Source organism: Maniola jurtina, chromosome 5, assembly GCF_905333055.1.
Source record: "Maniola jurtina chromosome 5, ilManJurt1.1, whole genome shotgun sequence".
Taxonomy (NCBI): Eukaryota; Metazoa; Arthropoda; class Insecta; order Lepidoptera; family Nymphalidae; genus Maniola; species Maniola jurtina.
In genome coordinates, this window is record NC_060033.1 from 4,379,796 (window position 1) to 4,399,143 (window position 19,348).

General features: G+C 34.7%; 1 protein-coding gene across 2 annotated transcripts in view; it reads left to right on the top strand.

The window, feature by feature from the left end:
- LOC123865688 (protein wingless-like) overlaps window positions 1-19,348 on the top strand; it is a 78,987-nt gene that overhangs the window by 56,614 nt on the left and 3,025 nt on the right. The window contains exons 1-7 of one of the 2 annotated variants that reach the window (XM_045906892.1): window positions 12,657-12,940; window positions 13,182-13,329; window positions 14,611-14,731; window positions 16,630-16,787; window positions 17,308-17,415; window positions 18,433-18,579; window positions 19,116-19,243. In XM_045906892.1, the coding sequence (XP_045762848.1) occupies window positions 13,306-13,329; window positions 14,611-14,731; window positions 16,630-16,787; window positions 17,308-17,415; window positions 18,433-18,579; window positions 19,116-19,243 (686 nt within the window). In that variant the 5' untranslated portion in view covers window positions 12,657-12,940; window positions 13,182-13,305. Of the gene's footprint in view, window positions 1-12,656; window positions 12,941-13,181; window positions 13,330-14,610; window positions 14,732-16,629; window positions 16,788-17,307; window positions 17,416-18,432; window positions 18,580-19,115; window positions 19,244-19,348 lie in introns of those variants that run through there. The other variant, XM_045906891.1, reaches the window with a different exon arrangement.

Sequence of the window (19,348 nt, forward strand, 5' to 3'; positions counted from 1 at the left end):
TTATTGCGGAGCTTTTACGGACCTGTAACGAGTAACGACTTGTTTCAATTCAATTAAAAAAAAGCAATAATTCACCAATTTTTAAATCTGATTATTGAATAAAGTTTTTCTTTCTATAGGCTATAAGTACGACTGAAAGTTGTTTTAGTTTGTTCTCAAAATTTAATTAAGTAAAATTTATTAAAGTTAAATCAATTTTCATTTACTCCTGTAGTTAAAATTGAAATATCTTAAAAAATCTTGAAATCTACATCCGTGCAAACACTAATATTGCCGTCTTTTTCTAATAGGTAAGCTTATAACTGCAAAAATACTTCCTGAGTATTTAGCTTGGATTAACGCCAAAAAACGGAAATTTTCGAAAAAATAGCGTTTCAGAAAAATTAGCTAAGGTTTAAGCTAAGTTCTGAAACTTTTTTAGAAATGTCAGTTTTTCTAAAAAGGAAAACATGGAGTTTTTTGGCGATAACTCTTCAGCAATTTTTTGCTGTTAACCGCTTCTTAGATATAAGTATAGATATAGATATTATATAGTAAGACCACAGGAGTAACGACGGCAGATGAATCTTATCATTCATAGTGGTTTCATAAACCCACCTATTTTAACTTCTAGGAGTAGCTTTGGAGACGCTACCATTACGCGTTTTGTGGGACCAGAGCTTAAAAATTCGGAAAGTAAAATCTTTTAATTATATTACATAACACTCTATTATATTATTGCTCTAATTTTTTAAACAATGATCTATATTGTACGTACGTGAAGGTAAAATCGTAAAGTAATCGTAGTCAGTATTATAATTACCTACCTTTGAGTAAATAATGATCCACCCTTCCTTTCCCCATCCAAGCTTATTTCCCATCGACTTTGTATACTTTAATAAGCCGCCATAGCATTTATGGTGCCTCTAAAGGGCCGTGCTTTAATTTGGCTGTAAAACGAAGCCACATTTATAGGTGAGCGGTTTACCTTCGTAATCGCTTACTACAATCTAAGATATTGCTAGTTTATTCTTGCGGTTTTGCCCGCATTCACTGTCATTTCTTTGTGGTGCTTTAAAAGCTTTAAAAATTTCTCTGCGTCGTATTTTCTCATTGCTATCACCATTACCTAATCACGTGTAGGGGGTTTGCTATAATATTATTGCGGTGGGCTTTCAGATCTCTCATCATACAATTCGTTAACCGTAATAGTGCGATTTTCGCCTCTTAGTTTATCGATTACTAGCCGATGCCCGCGACTTCGCCCGCGTGGATTTAGGTTTTTCGAAATCCCGTGGGAACTCTTTGATTTTCCGGGATAAAAAGTAGCCTATGTGCTAATCCAGGATATTATCTATCTTCATTCCAAATTTCAGCCAAATCCGTCCAGTAGTTTTTGCGTGAAGGAGTAACAAACATACACACACACACACACACACACACACACATACAAACTTTCGCCTTTATAATATTAGTGTGACTAGCAGATCCGCCCGGATTCGGTCGGGGGAAATTCGATATACCTATAGGTAGGTATACCGTATATAGACATGTAATAAATATTATATAACCTATGTTACCTCTGGATGAAGTAGCTTTCTATATACATATATTACATCTTGTCTTAGTAGGTATATAATAAAAACTAAACAAATATGTATTTATTTTCATCTTGTAAGCCAGATTCTAATATTTGTGTACAAAAAACGAATAAAAAGAAGTCGAACTATTTAATCGAGGACTACAATCGAAATACAGAACGGACGCTAAAATTTTTGAAATCCGATCCTTATAAAGGGCGATCCATCAAACTTATGACAGATGGGAAAGTTCTATACCTTTGTGTACAGGCTTCGAGAATAAGATGCAATGAATGCTATAATTAAAAAATTCCTTTTGTAAATATACGCCCTATTAAATTATAATATTTGCTACGAGATTTTAATACTCAACCTATTTGTTCTGACTTCTGACAGCTGAATAAAACTTCAACACAAGTGTAAATTAAAAATTTATAACACCCCCGACAAGTGAAGGTTACCGTAATAACTAGAAAAGAGCTGATAACTTTCAAATAGCTGAACCGATTTTTTTGGATTATAGCTAAGAACACTCTCGATCAAGCCATCTTTCAAACAAAAACTAAATTAAAATTGGTGCATTAGTTTAGGAGCTACGATGCCACAGACAGATACACAAATACACAGATACACACGTCAAACTTATAACACCCCTGTTTTTGGGTCGGGGGTTAAAAATTGTAGGTACATAAATGCTAGTATTTTTTTAAAGAATCAGACAGAATTACGGAAAAGTCGAATAGTCAGACACGTGGCTAGTGACTACCTATTACTGTATTTTCAAACGTGATATTTTTTTGATATAATAAATTGATTGATGATTTCCAGAGACTGGATCATTAAAAATGCTACCACTTACTACTCTTTATTTAAACCATCTTACAGTAATCATATGCATATTTCATAAATTGAATGTGAAAGTGTGTCTGTCTGTCTGCTAATATTTTCACAGCTTAACCGATACTTAGATCTTGACAATACAGCTCATATCCTGAAAACAGATAAAGGTAGAGTATATTATATAGATTTATTCCAGAAAGTTAGTTCCCTCAAAAAACTAAAACCACCCGAACGAAGACGCGGGCATCGGTTAGTATGTACCTATAATATTATGAAGGTTATATAACTAGCGATAATTGCATGTGTTATTTCCAATTTACGGAAAAAACACAGTAATAATTTTCGCATAGACGTAATAAATACCTACCAATTTGAGAGAAGGCCTATCTATTAATTAATTATAGGTTTGAGTTAAGGCTGATATAAGGCTGTGTGTACATGATTGTCCATCCATTATATTGTGAAATTAACATTTAAACGGATGATTCTTTAAAAATCCCGAGGGATCACCAGGATTTAGGAATGCAATTTCTTACAGCATCAGGGTTGAGGAGTTGGGTCCTCGAGGTCAACGACAAAGTCTTTACTTGGTACAGATACCTTCAATATCAATCAATTTATAACCGACAGATTCTAAATCCCATCAGTTTTGGTGGTGAGGTCTCGTGCAGCATCAGGATTGAGGAGTTGGAATCCAAATTTTTTATGAAACAATGTCGCAAAGTTCCTCCATCGATTAAAAAACATTTACACAAATCGATTCAGAAATCTTGAAAATTTCGGTGTAGGTATATAGGTAGAAAAACACAACTCCCTTTTTGAAAGTCGGTTAAAAAAGTAGCCTATGTAAAATCGGTTCAGCCGTTCCGAAGATTAGACCTTTCAAACAGACAGACAGACAGACAAAAATTTAAAAAACGTGTGATTCAGTTATGGTACCGTTCAAATAACCATATGAGCATAATATGAGGTAGTTATTTCGGAATTACAGACAGACACTTCAATTTTATTTATTAGTTATAGATACGACGAACACGATTTAGATATTCGTACCCTATATTCGACCGTATTATTTTAGCACGCTATTATGATGTATCGATGCTTGACTCATAATTATCTCGTGTGAAATACCACACCACCGTGAAATTTATCGCGATGGTATTTTAGATATTTTAGACGATAAATTATGTTTAATATGAATGTTTGACTAGGCAGATATAATTAATTAACTCGCGTAGTTTTTCAATAGTTTTTATTTTACATTTTTATATTTTTTAAAGTTAATTTAAAAAGATTTTATTTGTATTTTTAGAGTTCCGTACCCGAAGAACAAGACCCTATTACTAAGCCTCCGCTGTCCGTATGTCTGTCAGCAGGCATCTCATGAACCGTAATACATATTAGAGAGTAGAAATGATTGCAGTAGGACATAATATTTCTATTGATGCTATAACAGTGAATAATAAAAAGCCAAGATGTTACGGAACCATCGTGTCCGACACGAACTTGATAGGTTTTTAAATTATTTTTCATTTGGCTTTTAGATACCTAAATATACAAGCATAAATTAAAAATTTATAACACCCCCGACAAGTGAAGGTTACAGTAACTAGAAAACAGCCGATAACTTTCAAACGGCTGAACCGATTTTCTTGGATTATAGCCTAAGAACACTCTCGATCAAGCCACCTTTCAAACGAAAAAAACTAAATTAAAATCGGTTCATTAGTTTAGGAGCTACGATGCCACGACAGATACACAGACACACAGATACACAGACACACAGATACACAGATACACACGTGAAACTTATAACAACAAACATTTGCAAAAATTATTTTACTATACTCAGGACTAGTCATCGCAATTATAGCATTAACAAATAAACAATCCGACATTAAGATATTCATAATTCAGTTACGCTGTAATCTCTACCCTGTGACTTATCTCGTACAAAGGTCAAGCTTGAGCTTGAGAAACCGAGAGCCAACCATAAATTGATAGATTGTGACATTTGCTAGTGCTTGTGCCTTTTATAATGTACGACAAACGTTTGTTCGTAATGGAATACCATAGGAAATAAACTACACGATCTGTTGGTCTTAATTTTTAGACGTCCCTTATGAGTTGGTGACAAAGACGTGTAAAATCTTACGTCAAAGTATAAATTTTAATTTTTGTATATTATCTTCGGAATAGTGTTAGAGATCACGTCATGTTAGACACTAAGTGTCGTGGCAATTTCCTGCCAGATATGGTATCTGTACCTAAACTTTAATAAATTGTTAAACTTAAAGGGTGTTGTCTGGCCCGCGGGCTCTCTCTCTCTCTAAATAACATAATTATGTAACGCTCTGTCGCAAAAAAGTAACTATCGTTACGTTATTGCAAATTGTGCTTGGGCTGCAAGATGTTAATTAAGATTTATCTACTTCGTTGGTGTAGCTTGATCGTTTGGCTTAACTATACAACCTGCCAAGTAAAAAAATATATTCCGCCAAAGTCGTATCGTATCGTATCGGTGTCTTGTAGTTGAAAGAGACTAGTTTCTTTAAATTATATACCATAATAAGTACCTAAGTACTGTTAATGGTAATAAATCACGACCTGTACAACTTTTGTCATAAAATCTATTTGCATTCGCTTTGTTTTGACATTAGGAAATAATTTCTTGATAGCTAGATGCAGGTAGAGTTCCATGAGTCAAACAATATTGTTGAGGTAATATTGATAGTTTATTTTCAGTTATATTTTTTAATTACATTCACATGATATTATGCAAATAATATATGTATATTATTGTAAATATTAAAATGTCAATAATTAAAATAATAATTATTATAAGTTGCTATAAGCATCCCCTGTTGATCTTAAGACTAACAAAGTCTTATGTAAACTTACCAAATTTAATTAAATACAGGATCATACAAGAGATTTTATCCATGTTTATTAAAATAAAGACATCTCAGTAAAAGTTACGATTATATTGCCACATAGCGCCATCTATCTAATTACAACGATACTAAATCGCTTTTCTCAATATGGCCACTTTTTATTAACCGTAAAGCTCATTTTCATGAGCTTTTTATTTTTTTCAATAAAGTGTTTACTGGTTTTTCACTTTATTGCGCAGATAACGCATTTTATAGACATTCAGCTGTATATCAAACTTAGGTTTTATGTAATTCATTTATATCAAGTTATTTTTAGTGTTCGTTGCTAATTAATACAGATAGAGGGTTTTTTATAATGTACTGATGTTTTGATATCCATAAGACTGCTCATTATGATTTTTTATTCTTTTAAAAAACCATCACGTCAGTCTACTCTTCTCACTTTTTATATGTAGGTACAGTACATACCTACGTTCCTTAATTATTAACTTTTTTTGCCAATTAAAAAGTGACAACTGGGTCGCGACCACTGTAACCTGAATTAGATTTTCACGCTAAACCTAAAAAAAATGTACAATTTTAAGATTTTTCCGCTATTCACTAGTTTCTAAAATCAGAACATGACCGTAGTAACCTGCTTAAAATAATTTTACTCTTACAAATTTCTAGGTTCCTTATTCATACATGAAATATTTCTAACGCAATTTGGCTTAGAAAGCACCTGCACCAGTATACCCATTTAGCTATGCTGTGGCTTAGTAATGAAGCAGGTAGAGTGTCATTATACTTGACTTGCACTTTATTAAGCAGGACGATCGCCTTTTGTTTCATTTGTCTGTAGCAGGAAGGAGCTCAACACTTGCCATTTACATTATAAAAACTTTCATAAACAAGGCCGTAGCCAGGAATTGATTTCGGGGGGGTTTTACCCGGGTCTTAACCGAATCTTTCCATGGGAAAAAAACTTTTACTCGACTTGACTGGGTGAATACCTGGTTGGTTGGTGGTATTTTACCTTTCAATTTGACAATAAGATAGGAATACAATAGGAAATTCGCACTTTTTAAATTTAATACTTACAGATAAAATAAGCGAAAGATAAACGAGCTGAGCCATAACAAAATTTTATATTTTATAGCACCTGACACCATTTTTGTCATGTTTTTATCCCGGAAAAACAAAAAGTTCCCAGGGGATTTCAATAACGTAAATCCATGCGGATGAAGTTCCAGGTATCAAGCAATATGCAATTGAAGCGCGAGCGAAGCATGATCATAAAAGCTGCATTTTTGGCACTGACGCTACAAGAAATCACAAAGCTCGAATGTTCTAAAATTGAAATTAAGCATCTTTTAATATAAATCAATTTTTTTTTTTTTTTAAATATTATAAAACAAAAATCAGTTGAAAAACTTTTTTTAGAGAAAACATATTATCTGACCCTCCTTTTAATATTATTAGCAGTCACCTGTGACCTTGTTTATATGCAAAAACAGTTATCCCATGGAACTCACGTTCCTGGATATAAAAATCTGTAAACATCCTTTCAAAATGGGCTCAGCTCTTCCAAGATTAGCCTACATTATAAAGAGACAGAGAGGCATGTCCTTTCTATTTCCGTTTCTCCCGCTAGCTATAACATGAGTACCTTCAAAAGAAAAATGGAATAGGCTATAAGGCACCTTCTGGGCAGGCGCGCTCCACCTTAGGCTGCATCATCTCCTGCCCGGTTTGATTGCAGTCAAGCGCAAGCTTAAATAGTTACAAAAAAGACAGAGACAATTTGAGAAATAGGTGATAATAAGGTTACGTTATGAGCTCAAGAATTTAGAAATCACTGACAGACACTTTTACTTTTTATTTGTTTGAAAATTTTATTTATCTGTATACTTACATATATTCGTGTCTATGATTTTGGTAGCAATTACCAGAGTATATAATTGCAACAAATGAATGTAGGAAGGTAAAAACATGGTTTAAACCTAGACATACTCGTAAAAGTTTATGACTGAGAACTTATTAAATAGCATGTCAATATTCATTGCATAAAAACGATATAAACAGGGCAATCGAAGGGTGAACTCAACACACCTGTGACTCAGCCCTGTGTAGTAGGGTAGCCAGGTTTTTGAAAACTAATTTGTAATATATTGTGGTCTAGGCAATGATAATACATTATGTAAAAAAGAATTACAACGTTTTATGTCACATACAGTTAGACATGTACGTACAGTTCTTTTAAAAAGGAGACTTAAAACTAGGACACTGGGTTCAATTCATAGAGCGATAGTACTCTTTAAATTTAACCAAGTGTCCTAGTTTGAAATCCTGGTTTTTTAACGTCATAATATGCGTTTATTCTTAAAACTAGGACACTTGGTTCAATAGATAGAGTGCTATCGCTTCTACACTGATGCGTTTTTATCTTCTGTCTTACTCATCACTGAGCACGAATTACATACGCCATGTAATATGAACGTAACATAATATCAATAGTATAAATGTGTTATTGGGTTATGCTCAACATATTGTCTACGACAAAAATAGATAATGGTTACTTATTGGTAAGTGGGTTGATCTGGGTACATCTTGACTGTACTCATTGCAATGAGACTGTAGCCATTTTCCTTCTACAGGATAAAAATTTAAAATTAATTATTTTGATTTTGACTAATTTTAAATACACATTTAAGCACCAAATAAATTATATCTTACTTGAATTTAAAATATGTATTGGGTATAATATTTTGTAATTGTGCAGTGTGTATATTTTTTTTTTACTTATATTGGGTATGTAAAGACAATTTTATGAAATTTAAGTTAATCAGGCTCAATCAAACAATATTTACAATGAATGTTTCATATCGGAAAAAATCCGTGAAAATCAAAGTTTATGGAAAGCCTAGCTATGACGAATACTAAAAACCGTGTGTATTTTACGCGAGTGTCGTTAAATTGACTAATGCGTAGAGAATGGAAAGAATTTTTAGTATGAATTTTCTTTTGCTTACATGAACGGTTTGTTATCCTCCAGATTTAAAGCTATTCAAGAAAACTGTTATGCCTTCTAGAGACGGTCCATCGGTCTGTCTGTGGGTCAGACAGACCTATTGAAAAGAGTAAATTGTAAAATTTATAGAAGAATTAACGATCCGGTTAGTTCAACTTATTAATTATGTGAAAATTTTATCTTAGTAAATTAAAATCATCATTGATAAGATTATCTTAAAATTAAACTGATGGATACCGATCTTAATAATTTTAAAAGATAAAGTCAGGACAAATAAATACCTACTTAAATATTTCTCTACTATATTTTTATTTTTAAGATGAAAGAAACGAAATACAAAGTTTGTCGTTTTTAAAAAGATCAGTGTTAAAATTCTATAATATCTACCTACTTTTTCATAGGTATAAGGTACCAATGTAGTTTCAATTATTTTAAAAACTTTGTAACAGAAAGGTACCTAGTTAAAAAGTGAGAGAATCGCCTACTTAACATCTTTTTGAGCTGACAATATCGAAATATGTATCAGTGAAAACTAGGCTCGTTCTGAAAGTGGCAATCTCTCTAAAACCGCGATGTATGGTGAAACTTACACCTTACACGTACCCATCACTTAGTCAACAATATGCAACGGTGTTTCCTGAAACGATAACAATAATTAGGCTAATTACTCGACAATCAAGTTCTTTCTTTTGGTACGAATATCTCCGTAGATTTTTCACTGTAGTTTTTTTGGTAAATGAAGATTCTTTTCAACCCCTGACCCAAAAAGAGGGGTGTTATAAGTTTGACGTGTACATCTGTGTATCTGTCTGTGGCATCGTAGCTACTATACTAATGAACCGATTTTAATTTAGTTTTTTTTTTTTGTTTGAAAGGTGGCTTGATTGAGAGTGTTCTTAGCTATAATCCAAGAAAATCGGCTCAGCCGTTTGAAAGTTATCAGTACTGTAACCTTCACTTGTCGGGGGTGTTATAAATTTTTAATTTACACTTGTACAAAATATGTATTAAAAAATATTGTATATTGTAGATTAAAAAATCAAAATACGCAGAGCAATTTATACGTCACTCGGGGAATCTGGTGTTTATTCGAGCTCACCTCTACCTTTTTAGAGTTATGTGCAGAGTTTTGTGTGTTTTAAGCAATTAAATATCCCTTGTCTTAACGGTTAAGTAGCACATCGGAATTTTTCTGTAATGTTCTCTAAGTTTTGTGAACTTTGATAATCCGCACTTAGTCTGCGTGTGGACTTTGACTTTAAACAGGAGTTTAAACCAAGTACGGTAAGTAATACGGTAATATAGGAATATTACCGTATTACTTACCGTACTTGGTTTTAGATTATGAGATGATTACGATGATGAGAGCAATTTAAAAATAGCTAGTAAGTAGGTAGACCGTACTCTAGACAGCAATAGTTTGCATGAGAAGTAGATACTGATTCATTCTCTTATAGAATATAGGTACATATAAAGCAAGCGTCAGAATATACTCTGACTGGGCTATGACGAAGAAGAAAATAGACTACTTATTATTAAATAAGTAGTATTTAATTGAATTAAATACTGTAAAACAAATTATTTTGCTGTTCAAATACCTAATAAGGAAGTCCAGCGAGGCAGTGAACCTAGGGCAACAATCAATGCAGGTAACATTTTAAACGCTATTTCACGCGTTGCGGCGTCATAAAAGACCGTGCTCGGCCATAGACGATTTCGTCACGCGGCGGCAGGAGGTTCAGCTGTCAACTAAGTATTCTCGATTCAAAATTATTCGTTAAATAAAATTATAAGCACGAATAACGGATTACGTAGAACGAGAGTCCGACGTACCTACCTCAGCAGGTTGCGAAGCTGAAGTGGCAATGGGCAAGGCACATAGTCCGAAAAACCGCTGGACGTTGGGATCCCAAGGTGCTGGAATGGCGACCTCAGCGCAGCCTCCCACTAGTAGACAGGCGATACTTACCAAATGGATTACTTGCGCCTGTGGCGTGTGGAAATCCCTATAAGAGACCTATGTTCCAGCACATGGGCGTCTATCGGTTGACGATGATGAATTATCATCATCATTAGATGGCATTTACAAACATTAAACATTCACCATCTTTACATTACCTATTTAATTCTACGACCACACAGTTCGCAATGAAGTGAATATTCGCGACATTGTGATTCACGACGAAGAATCAACGCATTTTTGCTTCAAAAACGTAATACACTTCGCCTAATGTGCCCACTTTATAGCACTAAGTATAGGCTGTAGCCGTGATTAGCCAATTACTAGGTCAAGTAAAATTTTTTACTAGGCATTAAAAAAAAATTATAATAAAATGTAAGGACCTTGTGATATCAGCTATTTTATTTTCCCCGAGGGGTTCCTCGGGGAAAAAACTAGGCAAGCAATAATGATTGTATAAAAATCTTAAAGGTACAAAATAGGAAACAGAAATATTCACAGCATTTTGGGCAATTGTTAATAGAAATAAATTAAAATAATTATTACTAGTAGAGCAACTGGCACGAAGTTACGTTTAGATGTTTTCAAAGTAAGAGCACGTGGGAGGTCGTCATTTTATAAACAGGATCGTACCCAAAAATTACAACTTAGTTACGCTTCGATTTTCAATAGTAGTGATTCTTCTAAGTAAATGTAAGGAAACAGTTTCTATAGTGAAAGGAACTGGTACAAACAAATTAGAGGCATGAGTAGGGTTTTAAGTATGGGTAAAATAATTATTATTATTCAGACGTTTCATACAAATCTTTGAGCCCCTGTAATTTTAAAACTACATATTTTTAGAAAAATCTAAAACACCACAGACCCAGATATTAGTTTCTAGAATATGTCAGCAAAATTTCATGAACTTTGGTTGGACTATGAAATTGGAACTACGATTGTTTGCTGAAATGTCGAACCTTCACTAGGCACCTATTGAAAATACAACAAGCTTAAATATAAATCATTAAATGACGATTTAAATGAAATATAATATTTTCTTTCGTAATCTGGCTAAGCTAAAGGGCCCTCAGCAACATTTTTTGAATTGAAGCATTGCTAAGTGTTCTAGGGTTTTAGCGTACTTTTTTTTTGCTGAAAATGGCAATGGTGTGGCTGAAACTAGCAGTGACTTTTTCAGTACCCATTTCTTTTTATATATTGTGCGCATTATTATATGTTTCTGAGCCGGGCGTGATCCTTAATTTAATCACGTATTATATGAGAATTTACTATTCTTCGATCTCTGATAGTAATTTATGTGCAATCGCTACTAAGTCATACCACCCCTAAGATATTATTTACATGATAGGGATGATCAAAACCAAATAATTCCATATTGATCAATTAAAAAAATATAGGTCACTGTATTAGGCTACTTTATGTCGACTTCTTCATCGTTTATCTACCGTAGTATCTAAGTAAATCAAGAAAAAAAAAAGTACGGCTATTTTGCTAATTCATAAAGAAATAAACGGCAGGCGTAAAGTGGGTAACACACTTTGTCAGTGTAGCAAGTTTTATTGCCATAAAGCATGCGACTATTTAGTTTTTATTTCAAGTAACACAACACCTGATTGATTATAGAAATTAGTGAATATATATACCTTTAAGTACCTACTAATGGCAATATCGCTTCGTCTATCTACGCTCTATGCGGAACGTCGTTAAAACTAATTATATTTTATACTACAATTAACGAATTATGTCATTTTTTTACCCCATATAATCCAATTGTTACGGATGTTTTATATAATGGTCATGTTGACGCTTTATTGTACCTACTTGTCCTCTTCAACCATATTATATAAATATGTGAAGCATTCTGAGCTGAAGGAAACTACCTGAAAGCTCTTAAGCACTGTAACTGCAAAAGTACACTCAATTTTAATTGACCCATATAATGAATCTTGGTAGTGGCAAGACAACTCGTCATACAGGAATATTACGCTGTAACCCCCATCTGACAACATGGATGACATAAACAAGATCCCTTCCCCCCATAAACAAGTTGAATGCGCTTCCCCGATGCCGCAGTCTCTGCACGTGCGGCACTCAAGGTCTTACAACCCTTTACACATCCTCTCATGTTTGCAATTAAAACGAAAAACCGAGCGGAATACACATACACGTCCTGCCAAAGACAAAAAGAGACAGCGAGCCTCATTTACCCGAGCACTTTTTATTTCCACTTGCACTCAAGGGAGGTCGTCGGCCAATCAACGTACTGTGGCGCACCCGTTCCCATTGGCCGGTTTGAATAGAGAATTTTTTAAAGAACAAAAGCGGAGGGTAGGTAATAGCGAGTTTTGTTTTCTTCGAGTGGCATTTCTCACTCGAGTGCTAGAGTTCGTACGGAGCGGACGTCTCGAGACTAATTACCTTAGCTTACTTGCATTGTTTACGAGGGTTCTCTCACTAAGCTCACTTCATTTGAATTGTCAGACGATGATGTTTAACATTGTTATTTATAGTACGGAACTCGTTCTCGGTTCTTGAGTTGGGTGGCATTGCAGAGCAAGCAAATTAGCTATGTTTATTTCACTAACAATTATTATCCTGTCTCCAATGTTTGCCAAGAGCCGGGATGGGTGTTTGCTTTCGTTCAAGTATAACAAGATACATTCCACTTATGAAGGTATCTCATCATTTAGTATGCAAATTGTGTTTATTTTAATTTTCTCTTTATGGCAATAATTTCATCCTTCGTTTACTTAAATAATGTTGATTCCTATTAATTATATCTACTCTTGGAATCAAGTTTTAAATGAAATTCAGATTAAAAACTTATCTAAAACATAAATGTTCCTTTTTATTATTAAATACTAATGCTTGATTTTAAATAACATAGGTATTTATGACTGTTTTAATTGTTACAGGAATTTAGCAGCACCGAGTAGACCCATCCAGTCTTCTAACACTTCTTTAGAAATCTTTACAACACTACACAAAGAAAGCTGTCATAGATTAGAATACTTGGTCGAGCGACAAAAGCAATTATGTATGCTATCTGATAAAATGGTGCAGGTGAGAAATTAATTTAGGACTTAACTTTATAATATTTTGGATACTAATTATAACTAAACAATTATCTAAAATTTTGTTAATAGACGAACATCATTATTCATCCAATAAAAGCAAAATGTATATGTAAATGTATATGTATATGTAGGTATATATATATTTTAGACAGTTCATCCATAAAATATCATAAATGAGAAAACAAAGTCGATTGAAAACAGTAAAAATCGAAGCAGCTCATCAAATAGCAATTAACTGAAATGACGCTCATGAAATAAAATCTTTATGTACAAGATTTTTATTCAAGATGGCAAACGAGATAAAATTCCGACGTGCATTATGTTCTTAATGGAATATTCGCTTCGACTTTACATTAATTGAGTAATCGAATACAGATTAACAGTAATTTCTATTCTAGACTACTTTTAGTTGAGCATCTTTACATTGTAATATTTATAAAAACGAAGACTTCATAACTATTAACAGGGCTCTCTCCGTCACTCGTTTCATACAATCGTAGTTCCAATTTCATTTGAATATTAAGCAACCAAAGTCCATGAAATTTTGCAGACATATTCTAGAAACTAATATCTGGTGTTTTAGATTTTTCTAAAAATATGTAGTTTTAAAATTACAGGGGCTCAAATATTTGTATGAAATTTTTTAAGACCGCGTAACTTTGAAACCGAATATTTAAACAGAAATCTGGAAAACCACAGACATAGATATTAGTTTCTAAAATATGTCTGCAAAATTTCATGGATTTTGGTTGCTTAATATTCAAATGAAATTGGAACTACGATTGTATGAAACGAGTGACGGAGAGAGCCTTCTTAAGTATGTATTTAAATCAACAAGCTATGAAAATTCAATGCATTTTAATGATTGTTACTGAAATTAATCAATAAAATTAACTTCAGGTACCTTTTCTTAAAGTTATTGTCACAATCTGTGATGATTATGGTGTCAAAAAAAAATTGGCAGTCATACAAGCTCATATTTTTGATTGACCTTTTTTCCATTAGGTACTAAATAGATAATAATCGGAAATTGAATGAGAGACCTCTTGATCGCATTGCGGGCACCCGCATCTCTTCGCCAAATATTATTATCGTTCGGTCATTGATCTCTATTATTATCATAATAATACACACGTTTGGTCCCGCGACTGTGTCTACGTGGATTTAGATATCTAAAAATCCCATTAGAATTTCTTATTGTTTGTTCTATTTGCTCAATACTGTATTTGTTTTCAATGCTTTTCAATTTATTATATTCTGATTTCAGGTAATACAAACAGGAGCACAGCAGGCAATTGAAGAGTGTCAGCATCAGTTTCGAAACAGCCGTTGGAACTGCAGCACCGTTGACAATTCTACTGATATTTTTGGCGGGGTGCTAAAATTTAGTAAGTACTCGTAGAATTCGCTGTTTGTTACCTAGTCAATCGGTTGTAAAGTAGCCTCTCTTGAATATCGAAAAAAATTTTCTTCGGTCCGGCTTTAATTTCATGAAATATAATAAAAGTCGTAAAATGAGTCTAAGAAATTAAGCAGTTAGGTCTCGTTTAACTCGCTTATTAGCATCTGCAATTGAAGTCATAAAATTGAAAATTTCCGTTACCCATCATACCAATTCAAAGCAAGCCGTAAATACTTAAACAATTATCGCTTGCAATCCTCACCTCAACGGTGATCCCAGTTCAAAGGACGGTGTTAAGTGAACACCACATGCCCTTTGATGTTCCCGGATTCTCTTTGAACAGTCTCGTTCGTCAAAACTGTTTATATTCTTACTGAATGCAAGTAAGCCTAATTCTGGATTTGAGTAACAATTTAACGAATGCACTAATGCTATTAGAAGGATTATTACTTATCCACTTTGGTTATTTTCGATGAATAGTATTTTTTGCGTGGTCGTAAACAAATATGCCGTATGCGTATAAAAATTCAGATTCAGATCAATGCAACTGTGCTACGTTTGTAAACGATTAAAACCACCCACCTGTCTAAGCCAAGTTTTTAAATAAATTAATCTAAACACTATGACGTGTAAACAATGTGCAATCCATTATTATCACGCCAAATTTTGATGTGACCTGTAAACACGTCCTACAAGGTGTATTTGTTATTAAATGTTTCTAGGCTTATGAGTACCTACTACCTAGTAACAATATAATTATGTAGTACAATATATTTTTTTTTAAATTGAAAATATTTTACAATCAGACTTTTACTAGCCTTAGGTATCTGATTACTGTTTAAATCATACCCACGTGGAATGGTGTCAAGATACAATAATTCGAATCGATAATTAATAGTTAGGTATCTTTTAACTGTATTTCAGTTTTTTATTCTATAATTTAGCCAAACTTTCTTCAAAAGGGAACTGAAAATTTTTGAAACAGCATTGTATACGTCACCAAGATAAACTGTTTATATTTAAGGCGCCTTATGAACTATGGTTCATGTCAGACGTATTGTAGAGTCCACTTCAAGATTGTGTTCAAGGAATTTCTTCTCTTCATGTATCTTGTTTATTTTCAAATGTCGATTACTGGGATCACGTGTGTACTTGTTGATGGAGTGGCTCAGTTTGTTTAACGTATCCTACTAGTTTCACGACCAGTGTTATTTGGCCCATAGACCTTTATATATAAAATCTCGGATGTAAGCTTATTTGCCCTCTTATTTCGACAGTGCAAAGATCTTTGCTTTTTGGTATCCCAAATCAAGTCGGTCAGTGAACCATTTTATATCTGGGAACTAGTGTTTTCAGATTTAATACTTAGATAGTGGATTTTCAAAAATCAAAATCAAACCAAAATAAGAATTTAATTATTTCTTGTAGATCAATTAGCGTCATTTTATACTACTCCTCCATCTCCTGATGATTCCAGGATGAAGATTCTACTGAGAAGAGTCGGCAAGAGACTCAGCAGTTGCTCTTTTCAAATCAGAAAGAGTTATAATATGTGACAATACAAGTTCTTGTGGGAAACTGAAAGCTCAGCCGTTTGCTTCTACTCGACTTTGTGAGTTTGTGACTCAGGAATCAAGCCTCAAATTACCTAAGTGTATTTTTACACAATGTTAATTTTTGTAATGGCAAATTTAAATATTATTTTGGAACCATATTATAAAAGGAAATACTCAGCCCCAGAAAGCATTTCTGTACTTTACGCAGACGACATAGTGTTAGAAGTCTAGGCAGGCTTCTAGGAAGTCGATTTGGTGGATCCCCGTTAGTTTATCGTGACTTTTTCCATGGAAAATATTAAAATTTGATCTATCTTTTCTATTATAGAATCTCGCGAATCTGCTTTCGTCCACGCCCTGTCTGCAGCAGCATTAGCACATACAGTTGCACGAGCTTGCAGTCGAGGCGAACTAAATGAGTGTTCTTGCGATGCTCGTGTGAGAAAACGCACGCCGCGGCATTGGCAGTGGGGAGGCTGTTCAGAGGTATTTAGATGAAGCATGTTTTTGGAAATCCTACCTAGGAACTTTTGAGCACAGAGTAAGAATGTTATGATATTTATATAGAGGTTCAACGAAGGCGTCTAGACTGAGCAATCGTGCGGTAAGTGCCGGACGAAGGTACGACCCGAACTGGCCTAGGAGTTCAGGCCATAATATTTATTATGTTGACGGGTCGTCGCATAGTCATTTACCACGAAATCAAAGTCCAAAAAGAAAACTGTTATTTTATAGTTTTCAGTTTTCACTTTGTCGGAAGTCCCCGCTGACTTTTTTTTACTTTAGTTTCTTATTTTTTTTTGAATTGTTGGTCTCCCGTAGGACTAAAAACTTCTGCCAGAATAATTAGTGTAGGTAAGGCATTTAGATTACCTATACATTGGCACTGTTCCAAAGAAATTCTGTAAAGATCAGCTCATTGGTCTTATAGCCGTAAAAGTTATAACAGATAGATACACAAGTTCCTATCTTTTTACATTTTTATAATACAAAACTTTTATTACAGGACATAAGATACGGGGAGAAGTATAGCCGGGACTTTGTAGACGCTAAAGAGGACAGGGAAACTGATGAAGGTCTGATGAATCTACACAATAACGAAGCTGGTCGTAGAGTAAGTATTGAATATTTTAAAATATCTAACTATAGAGAGAATGTAAAAAAAGTCCTGCCGGATTAATGTATGTGAATGTCTACATGTGCAATTAAAATCAACCATAATTTTTTTGACTATAGGTACCCACTTACTTATTTTAGGATCTTGGCCCCTGACTGCCAACTCAACTGCCACTGCCCTCTTCCGACAGTTTACAGGCTCCTACATAAAATCGTCCATCCATACATAGCTGGGTCGTCCAACAACGCGTCTTGCTATTGCACGACCCAGGTACTTGTCTGTAACTGTCCTTTACCTACCCTCAGTATAAGATTTTACGTCCACCAATTTATTTTGTTAGTATTCGAGAGCCGAAACAAAATAATTTCAAAGTAAAATGGACCTACAATTTCTTGATTTAAAGTCAAGAATTCAGTACCATTGGTTTGAATTTCGCAACGTTTCCGCTTGGAACGCTGTCCGTAAATACATGTACAAACTTGAGCATTAACACAAGGCAGTTAAGGGCCATTTTACTTTTAACGCTAAAGTGTTTTGATTCTTAAATACTATAGTGTCCGGCAAACAACTTGGACCTGAAGCAGCGTAGTGGGAGAAAGTTGGCGAATCTGGTAAGTTAAAGTCGACGTATCAACCAATCAAGCACTCGCGCCGACTGATTAACCAATCGCTTGCACCCGCCATTCATCAGCCAATCGCGTTAATGCCCAAGTTATTTGCCAGGCACTATATCAGCATTGGTGAGAAGTAAAATCTTATTCTCTTACCCGGCGCGGTCAGGGCCAAATTAATGGAGGAGCGCTCCAATCGCACCCGCTCTTCCTCGGAACCAGCCAATAACTCCACCAGCAAACAACGCAAACACCGAAGGTCACACACAGAAGGTCTTCATGAGGGGGAAGACCTTCTGCAGTGGGGCAAAACTGCCCCGACCAGAATTCCCCATCGGCCAGCCGGTCGATGCGGGAAGACCTCTAGAGCAATGTTATACTGAGGGTGCTGTAACTGTTGCAGGCTGTGCGTGGTCGCATGCAGCGCGTGTGCAAGTGCCACGGCATGTCGGGCTCGTGTTCCGTGCGCGTGTGCTGGCGCCGCCTGCCGCAGCTGCGGCTGGTGGGCGACGTGCTGAGCACCAGGTACGAGGGCGCTTCACATGTTAAGGTGAGTAGGTATTTATATTTTTTTAAAGAATAGGTGAGTAAGTATTTATATTTTTTTAAAGAATAACTAAATTCCTCTTTCCCTCAACTAAGCTTGTGCTAGGAGTAGGTATGTACGACAATATTGTGACGGGTGGGGTTTGAAACGCCGACCTTTCGGAATTCAGTCCGTTCCTTTGAGCTATTCATTATCATCATCATCATCAATGGATAGACGTCTTCTGCTGGACATACCTAAGTCTCTTGTCGAGACTTCCACATGCCACGGTCCACGGATTATTTTGGGTACCAGCTAGGTATTCCGTTTAGTCATAGATAAACAGACATAAGAAAAAGAAAAGCGTAACATAACTTTGTTTGTAAGTTTTGTTCAGCACTGATCAGGCTGGCAGATTACTGAAAAATCGAATAAGGTGCAAAGCCGGATATTGTCTTTATTAAACGTTTTTTTTTCTCTTATCTTGGATTTTGAAAATCGTAAGTTATCTTTTTAAATTGCTCTTTATACTTACAGTTCGGAATTTCACCTTTTTTCAGGTCGTAGAAAGAAAAAGAGGTAAAAATATAAGAAAACTGCGACCGCTCCATCCAGATATGAAAAAACCGAATAAAACTGATCTAGTCTATTTGGAAGATTCTCCTGACTACTGTGAGCCGAATGATGAGTAAGTAAATACACTATTCGAATTTTATTTAGTGACTAGAGGTCATCAGAATCAGCAAAGATGTGGCTGGTGGATTTTTAATGGTGCACAATCTGATTATCTTTA